General features: G+C 46.9%; 1 protein-coding gene across 1 annotated transcript; it reads right to left on the bottom strand.

Moving 5' to 3' along the window:
* Positions 1-457: 457 nt before the first annotated feature.
* LOC110579594 (latherin-like) lies at positions 458-8,815 on the bottom strand. Its single transcript, XM_021689263.2, is given in 9 exon segments — positions 458-513; positions 1,669-1,732; positions 2,591-2,672; positions 4,531-4,680; positions 5,550-5,654; positions 7,400-7,440; positions 7,443-7,538; positions 8,362-8,369; positions 8,716-8,815. Coding segments are annotated over 9 exon segments (702 nt in total).
* Positions 8,816-9,538: the final 723 nt, after the last annotated feature.

Raw genomic sequence — 9,538 nt, 5'->3', positions numbered from 1 at the left:
TTTTGCACATGCTCATCCTCCTGTCTGTGTTGTTCTTCCCCTCGGTCCTGGCACAACTCCTGCCTTATCGTTCATGGCTCAGCCGAAAGATCTCACAGAGCCTTCTACCTGACTCTACTCTCTTAATTTGATGCCTCCCTCCCTGCCCCCACCCGTCACTCTCTCACACCGTACTTGGTTTCCTTTACAGTACCCACCATCCTCTGAAATTTAGTTGACTTTGCATTTATTTCCTAGTTCATTGTCAGTACACCCAACTAGGATAGAAACTCCAGGAGAACAGAGTCTTGTGTTGTTCAGGGCCATATCCCTAGCAGTTAGCACATAGTAGAAGCTTCATTGAAATTTTAAGAATGAATGAATGACTCATTTATAATGACCCTAAAGGCCAAGTGCCATCACTAAGGAATGGAAATATGCTCTGATCTCTCACCGGATTGGTGCAACCGTGGCTCCTTTACTTTGGGGATATTTGGATGGTGGCTTGGTACCTGCCCTGCTGCAGCAGCAGACCTAGAAGGCAAAACAGATACCTTAGACAGTGGGAGTAAAGGAGGATCAAAGAGGCCGAAGGAGTTTTCTTCTGCTCCACATGGGGGCAGAGCAGGGTCAGGGAATGAGCCAAACATTTGGAGACATGAGGCTGGAGCTGGAGGCTCTGCTTAGTGGCTGGCATCTCTGATCACTTCACTGACAGTTCTGGGCCTTGTTTTCCTCATCCATAAATTGGGAAGAACTGCTCCCTCCCAAGCTAGTAACTTAAGAGCTATACATTGAAACAAGACCGTGGAGGGAGTTGACATTACAGCGGCTGGTCCCCATTTGCCTGGCCATGTCTCCAGAATGGTGGCCCAATATCAGCGGAGTGAGGGTATTGGTCAAGCTGCCCCACTCACATTTACTTTGGGTGGATCTGGGACCTGCACTTTGGGAGCTTTAAGACTCATTCAGATTAATTGCCTCAAGCTTCCTACTTCATAAATAGTGAGCTCCCTGTCAGTGGAGGTATGTGAGCAGAAGCCAGAAAACTGCTTGCTGGGAGAGATATTTGAAGGAACTTTAGAAACCCCAGCAGCTGGCACTTAATAGGACTAATGAATCTTCAGTGAATGAAGGAAGAGTCCTTTCAGCCCAGAAAATTCTATTGGTTTTCAGATTCCCATTGGTTTTCAGATTCAGATTCCCAGCTGCCTGCTTTGGCTTCTGGACCTGGAAACTTTGGGTCCCTGGAGGTAGAGACTACCAGAAGGAAGCAGTCTTTGGGCTGAAACCAGGCCAATTTTCTGCTCATTATGCAACACCATCCAATCTAGAAGGGTAAAGGAGAAATCAGGCAGCTTTTCTTCCCCAGAGAAGCTCCCATTTATATCTCAGCTTCTCTAGGCTTTGGGACCAGAATGGGATTGAAACCAGCCTGTATTTGGCTAGTGGTGGAGGTTCAATGGCCAGTGCAGGCAGAGTGCTTAACCCTGGGCGTGGTGCCCAGGACTCCCTCAGCAAGCAGTCCCTGAGTTTATGAGGATCGTTATTAGCAGGGACCATTCTGCCTCATGGAGGCCAGGATGTTTTGTCTGGGAGAAGTGTCAGGGGAGAGGAGATGTAAAGGGTGAGGGAGGAGTCTGAGCTTTGTCCCGGGGTGTCCTCTGTCTTCTCACCACCAGCACTTACTAATCAGTTCGTTAGTCACTTGCGGATTCAGATTATAAAGATGCGAATTAATGAAGGTACACGTCTGAAAGACAAGAAAGTATGCAAGAGTCAGGAGGAGGGCTTCACCAATGGAGGCTGAATATTCAGGGGGCAGTCAAGGCAAGTTCTCCTTCTAAGACAATTTATCTTAGGGAACAAGCAAGTAGGGGGGTTGGGGGGACAGACTGCCCAGAGGTCACATGTCAGCTGAGCTATTTGGCAGCTCTGTGACTTAGGTAAGTCATTGGCCATCTCTGGAACTTTTTCTTAAATCTGGAAAATGGAGATAATACTGTTATTTAGAATATGAGATTGTTTTGGAGAATAAGAAAATTCATGTAAGATCCTCAGCACAGTGCCTGTGTGCTTAATGAATATTAGCTGTTCATTTTATGATTACTTATACTTATTTTAGAGATAAGGAAACTGAGTCTTGGAGAGGCTTATCAACTTATCTCCAGCCACACAGATGCTGATTTTGACTTGAAGAATTAAATAATATCTGTAAAGCACTTTACCAATGCTGGTTGCAGAATGGGAACTTGATAAATGCCATTCTTCTCTCCCTAACTCTCCTTCTGAAAGATTTACTTCCAGTTTATATAGATATATTTTAAAGATTTTATTTATTTATTTGAGAGAGAGAGAAGAAGGAACTATGGGAAGGGGCAGAGGGAGAGGGAGAAGCAGGCTCCCCACCAAGCAGGGAGCCCGATGCGGGGCTCAATCCCAGGACCCCAATCCCAGGACCCCAAGCTCATGGCCTGAGCCAAAGGCAGCCACTTAACTGACTAAGCCACCCAGGTGCCCCGATTTCCTTCCAGTTTATTAAGAAGATATAGTCCACCAAGCTCTGGGTCTTAGACTAAAAAACTGAAGTAGTTTGGGTTTATAAACTTACTTTTGCTCCCAAATTATTGATTATCAGGTCTCCCAGGACTCTCTCTACGTTTTCCACAATAATTTGTTTCATTGGGGTGACGCTAAATGAAGAATGAAAGTAGAACAGATTAAATTCTCCCCAGTTCTCCTTTCTTTACATCACTTATGTGCTCAGTTGACCCCACATTATTTAAAGTCTCCTTGTTTCTACAGCTTTCCATGACCCAGCCTTGCCCTTCTGCTCCAACCTACGTCTTAGGGCTCCTTAAAATTAATCTTTCAATTGAAATCACCCTGCCCTCATCATTGTTTCCCATGACTCCCCTCTCCTTGCCTATTTTGTTCCTCTCTCCTGGAATGCTTTCTTCAGCTTCTGCCACGCTTTTAGGTCCTGATCACTCTCTTTCCGGCATTTTCCTGTTCCTCTCATTAGCTAATGCTCCAACAGAACTTTTCTCCTTAGCCCAATGGTCATGCCTTCATGGAAGGAGTAGTGTAATATTCTTCAGTTGGGGGAGAGGAGAAAGAAGCGGGGAGATAGCAGTGTAAATGTGTCTTCAGATTCCTGACTCAGTCCATAATCCTTACAGGTAAGGGTAAATCTCATTCTCAGGCCAAGTGTTTGCTTTATATATAAATCAGCTAATCTACCACTTCCAGCCTGAGGATTCAGATTTCCCTCAAAGGAAAGACTAGTTTCCTTCAGCATCTCAAAAGACAAAAAAAGACACAGAGCCACACTGACAGAATTTCCCCTGGGGGAAATGGCTGTGAGTCAAGGGTGTCCTTATCTGGAACAGGACAGGAGGACATTACCAAACGTGTAAGAGCTCAGAAAGGATTCCACACTCAGATCTTTCTTGATCAAGTGAGCAACTGGGAGATGAATCAAAATAAAGAAATCACGAATGAAAAAGACCCAGTGTACAATAGGTTGGTGATGACTATTGGATTCAGTTAATCATGGACATGAGCCTAAATTTTAAAAAATCTTATAAAGAAGATTGTAAAAAAGAGATTATAAGTTTAGAAGATAACACTTAGTAAAAGGGCAAACCTCTGAAAACAGTTACTCTGAAGAGGAGGTATCACAGACCAATGAACAGATGGTAAAATCCTTGCTTTACTGGTAGTCAAGAGAATGGCATCCATGGCATTTTCTGCTGAAAATCCCTACTGAAGAGAAAAGTTGTAAAAATGAGAATAATTAAAAAAAAAAAAATGAGAATAATTGGTCCAGATTGGCTATGGGGTGAAACTTGACCAATGTCAGCCAGAAACACGTCACTTCAGTTCTGTTGGCGAGGTATTTGGTAAGGGATTTGGAATGCCTTAAAACTATTACATACCTTCAAATTTAAAAGTCATAAAACTGTTTACACTCTTTCAGTAATCTTAGGAATCTATAATTTCCTGCACCGAAAGGTTCAGGATTATTTACAATAGCAAAAAATTCAGAAATAACCTGAATGTCAGCCAATAATTGAGTGAGCCTGCTTTGTTTGTCCTTGGTACTATTCAGTGAATCTCTTTTCTTTTTTTTTTTTTTTTTTTTTTTAAAGATTTTTATTTATTTATTTGACAGAGAGATAGAGAGCACAAGTAGGCAGAGCGGCAGGCAGAGGGAGAGGGAGAAGCAGGCTCCCCACTGAGCAGGGAGCCGGTCGTGGGGCTCGATCCTAGGACCCCAGGATCATGACCTGAGCCGAAGGCAGCCGCTTAACCGACTGAGCCACCCAGGCGCCCCTGAATCTCTTTTCATGCCAGTGAAAATATTGTTTTCATAATAAGCAAAAATTTTAAATGACATGAAGTTCTTTTTGTAAGACACACATCCCCATATGCACAAAAGGCACATTGGAGAAGGGATTGTTCTGCTAGTGAGGTCTTTCAGGTGAAGCCTCCTTGGGGCTCCATCACAACCAGTTGGATGCAGAGAGAGAAACATGGAGAACTTACAGATTTTCGGATTGGATCCATACAGTGTCAGGTGCAATCCTGCAATGCCCAAAGGCAAGTTGGTATTTGCTGTCTTCACCCTTCTCCAAATAAAGCTGGACTCTCATATCTGTCCGTACATGGAATATGCAGGGATTAAGAGCCAGAAACCTGTGGGAGGGAAGAATGAAGGCTGGTGGGAGAGTCTTAGGGCTTAATTCCTGCCATTTGTTTCCAGAATGAGAGTTCCCCCATGTTTGTGCAGGACCCTCAAAATCACCCTGTGAAGATCATTTCCTCATTTTTCAAAAGAGGCAATTTGGGAGAACGGGGATGGCTTTCTCCAAGTCATGCATCCAGCCAGTGGTGAAGCCAGGTAGGTCTGTGTTCAGGGTGTATAACTGATACCCCCTATCTCTGGCTCAAGGGACAGGTAGAAAGGAAACGGTTGATTCCAAGTATAGGATCCTATCAAAACTGAGAAACTGTGACTTTGGAAAGTACTCTTCTAGAGGTCACAAACTCCGTGACCTCCAGGGCCAGGCTTGAGCTGGAAATGAGTAAGGGAGACCAGGGACTGGTTTCACAGAGAGGGGTGACAGCTGGGATGAACCGAAGAATGCCTGTTCTCCCTGAAGATGCACCGTGCAGACCGAACAAAACACATCTGTGCACAGTCTCTAGGCAATGGTGCCAAGGGGCATTGGGGTCTAGAGCAGATTCCGTGTCCTTGTCTTAAGTTGTATTCAGTCCGAGCTAGGTGGGCTCAGGAAGTCCAAATAAATGAGGATGGGGCTTTCTGGATAAAGCAGAGAAAGGAAACCGGCTCAACCTGCTCTGCTTTCCCTAGAAAGGCCCCAGCTTGGAAGCATTCAGGTATTCCATGCTCTAATCCTACTGGAGAGAGTGGCCCAGGCCCGGAGAGGGAGGGTGTTTTTGCCCCAACCAACAATGAGACTTCCACTGGACACCCTTTAGTTATGGCTGCTTCCCACACCCACACATCCGCGGATTACCAGTGACTTGCAGCTGTTACTTACTTTATTTGTATGGAAAATGCCAATGGTGTCCGTAACTTGACCCCCTTGAAGTTAGGGGAGTTCTCAAGGCAGACCTGAAGGAGTCGAAGGTCTTTGATCTGTACCCTGGGTGAAAAAACAGCATAACAGGGAAGGTTGTGGCTCTAGCCGTGGGTGGACCCTGCTTTGTGCAAAGGCAGGTCCCCTGCAGAGCAGAAGCTGACCGTATGCAAAGATGGTTACTGACTCATTAATCATGTAATTTATCACATAGCTGTTATGCTCAGGGAATATAGTCCTGAGCAAAAAGAACCTCTTGCCTTAATGCATCACAGAATGGTCACGTCTAGCCCTTTGGCCAACACCAAGGAGGCTGGAATAAATGAGTGAATAAATAATGAGTAGAAGACGGAAAGCTATAGACAGCTAATGCTTGGGCAGAGCATATATATGTAAAACAATAAACGCAGTAAGTGAATACATAATGTGTCAGGTGATGGGTGCAGTGAAGAAAAAGCCTGGCAGGATCAGGTGAAGAGGATGACACTGGGAGGAGTGGTATTTTAGAGCATCAGGGAAGGTTTCTCATAGCAGGTGACGCTGGGGCAGGGTCATGAATGAAGTTAGGGTACAGGTATGAGGATAGACAGGGGAAGAAAGGGCCAGGCAGAAGACAGAGAAAGTGCACAGGCCCTGAGGCTGGAATAGCAATGGGCTCAGTGTGTGTGGGGGGGCAGTCAGAGCTGGGCAGCAGGGGGCCTGTGGGCCAATGGTAAGACCTTTGGGTTTGGTTCTGAGAACAGCTAGAAGACATTGGAGGGTTTGAGCAAGCGAGTTACATTGTCTGGCCGACTTAGAACGATGCTTCTGGTTATAGGTGGAACAGAATGGAGGAGGAGGGGGCTTGCCGTGGAAACAAGGGGACCTGGGACCATAAGTCAGAGGGAGATGGTGGTGGTTCAGACCAGAAGAGGTGCAGAAAATGGTCAGGTGCCTGGCTGACAGGGTGTGTGGACAGGCTGCATGGGGCTGTGAGTGAAGAGAGGGGCATTGGATGAGGTCAGGATTTTAGGTCAGAGCGACTGGATGGGTGGAGTTTCATTAGCTAAGATGGGCTGGCCTGCGGGAGGAGTAGGCTGGGACGGGGGTGGGAGTCATCAGCAGTTTTGAACATACTAAGAAGAGGGCCCTGAGTCGTCATCGTCGTCGTCTTCTTTTTTTTTAGATTTTATTTATTTGAGAGGGAGAGAAAGAGCATGAGCAGGGGGAGGGGTAGAGGGAGAGGGACAAGCAGACCCTGCCTGACATGGGCCTTGATCCCAGGACCCTAACATCTTGACCTGAGCCAGTCAGACACTTAACCGACTGAGCCACGCAGGCGCCCCGGGCCCTGGGTCTTCTAGGCTCTGCTGGCCAGATGGCATCGATTTTTGTGATTGCCACATTGTTACTGTAGATGTTATTATAACTGGTACTGCTGACTGGGGGCTTACTGAGGACAGGGAGCTGTATAAGCACATGACCTGTATTATTTCACTTAATATTTACAACAATCCCATGGGGTCAGAGGCTATAGTTCCCCATGTAACAGGGGTAGGAGTTGAGTCTTAGAGAGGGGAAGAGACTGGAAGTGAGCAGCCATTCTCTTCCCAGACAGAGAGACTGAACCCAAGTCTTCAGCATCTCCCTAGCTTCTGCCTCAACCCCCAGTGGGAATTTCTCTCCACCAGTGGGTCTTAGTCCATCAGAGTGGGAAGGGCTGTTAGTTGAGGAAAGGGCCTCTGTAGAGTCAGAAAATGCCAGGAGGGTGCTCACAAACCAACAAACCAGGACAGTCTAGGCATGGGGGGTTCTGATCAGAGACCACTCACATTAAATTGGCATCTCTGTTGGTGAGCAGGCCGCCAGGATGTCCTGGTTGCCTCTTGCAAGGGTGAAGACATTCTTCAGCGACCCCTGGAAGTCAGTTGTCTGCAGGGCGGAAAGAATGTTCGTACCAAGGAGTCAAAGCTGAAAAACAACCTGTCCGCCCCCCCGACCCCCACCATTAGACATTTAGATGCCAAAGATTCTCAGATGCAGCCTTGACCTCTGAGCATGTCCCACATATGGATCTTACTCCTCATTCACCTAGTTTTCCTGGCCTGCCTGGTGCTGGGCCAAGTTCCAGGCACAGTCATTCAGCAAATATTTGTAGAGGCCTACTGTGTGCCAGGGCCATGCCAGGCTGCACCCGTGAGAACAGGCAGCACTCTCTGCCCTCGTGGAGCTGGCGTTCTGGTGGGGATGAGGGAAGAGAGATGATAAAGTAGTGAGTAAAGGGACATGTGTGAGTCAAGTACAGATAAGTGCTGTGAAGAGGCTGGTTTCAAAATATTCAACAACCAGCTGGGCACAGGCACCAGCCAATCAGAAAGGACATCAACCATAGCTCTGTAGCCAGGTCCTGTGACTCCTGGGCTGTGCCAGGGGTTGACTCATTAGATTTTGGTTGGTGAGGAGGCTGGAAGTCCTGGGGCTGAAGGCGGGATGGTTGGGGTGATGAGGGTACCACCTGGGGAGTCTTTGGGCAGGGGCTACTTCCCAAGGAGTGTAGAAAAACATTTCGGTATTTTAACCACCACAGCCATACCATGCATTCTGCTGAAGCTATTTTTGTCATGAGGGAAAAATAAAAGGCAGATTGAGGAATTGAGAATATGGGGTGAGGGCAGTAATTCATGCAAGGATGTCAAGGAATGTCTTTTGCAAATGCAACATTTTAGCAGAGACTTGAAAGAAGGGAGGGAGCCACATTGGTAGTTAGTGGAAAAGTGTTCCAGGCAGAGGGAACAGCAAGTGCTAAGGTCCTGGGGTGTGCTCCATGTGTTGAAGAGGCTACTGTGGCAGGAGGGGAGCCAGTGAATGGGGGGTAGTAGAAGAGGTGAGCAGGGGCCAGTCCAGGTGGGGCTGGGCCTTTGAATAGATAGACCAGGGCAAGGAGACAGGAAAGAGGGGAATATTGGGAGAACAGTATTAAATATAGTAATGTAGTGATGATCAGAGCAGCTAATAATTAATCATGTTAACTGCCTCCCAGGCACAATGCTAATTAGAACTTAACCCACCTTGGCTCACGGTCTAGACTTTAAGGAGAGGCCTAAGGTTCTGACAAGGCCAGGTGTGACCCAAGGCAGGATAGTCTCACCATTGGTGATCTGGGAAGAAACTCTGGACAGGGCCTCTTGAGCAGAGGATGAGGCCAGCAGCCCACAGAGGAGAATGAAGAGGCCGGAGACCTTTAGCATCTTGGGTCAGGCACCTGTGGGGGAGCAGGCAGAGAGGGTCAGCTGCAGGGTCATTCTCTGAGAGAGAATCCTATGAGAGGGTCTCCCCAGAGCTTCGGTCTATGGTGGCTACAGAACTCATGTGGCCTATCTACAGATGGGGCCAGTGAGTTTCAGAGAGGAGACATGCTTCTCCTCACAGTATAGAGCAAGAAATGAAGATTCCAAGAGATGAAGTCACCTGCCCAAGGCCACACAACCTATATATAGGTTTCACCCTCATAAAACATAAATCTAAGCCTCAGCAGAATCAAAGCAATCCACTTAAATTCTATCTTTCGGCTATCTTCCTTCCTCTTTGGAAAAAGATGGCACCATTCAGATCCTCTATAATTTTTATCATAATGTCTAGCATCCAATGAAAAATTACAGGGCACATGCGCACACACACTCACACACACACACAGGACAAATGAACTGAAATCCAGGAAATTAAAATATACAATACAACAGACCCACAGGTGATTCAATTATTCAAATATTGAGCAGACAACAGGGCAAGCAGCCCATAGAGGATGAGAAGGAGACCTGAGACTTTCAGCATCTTGGGGCAGTACCTGTGGGGATCCCAGGTAAGTAGAGTCAGTTTCAGGACCACTGTGATGCCCTGGGTCTCCGTCAGTTGATTCTGGATGGGCTCTACAGTGGGGCAGACACTATAAATGGTGAGTGACCTCCTTGCTG

The sequence above is a fragment of the Neomonachus schauinslandi genome, chromosome 10 (assembly GCF_002201575.2).
Source record: "Neomonachus schauinslandi chromosome 10, ASM220157v2, whole genome shotgun sequence".
NCBI lineage: Eukaryota > Metazoa > Chordata > Mammalia > Carnivora > Phocidae > Neomonachus > Neomonachus schauinslandi.
This window is presented reverse-complemented; position numbering and strand designations above follow the sequence as displayed.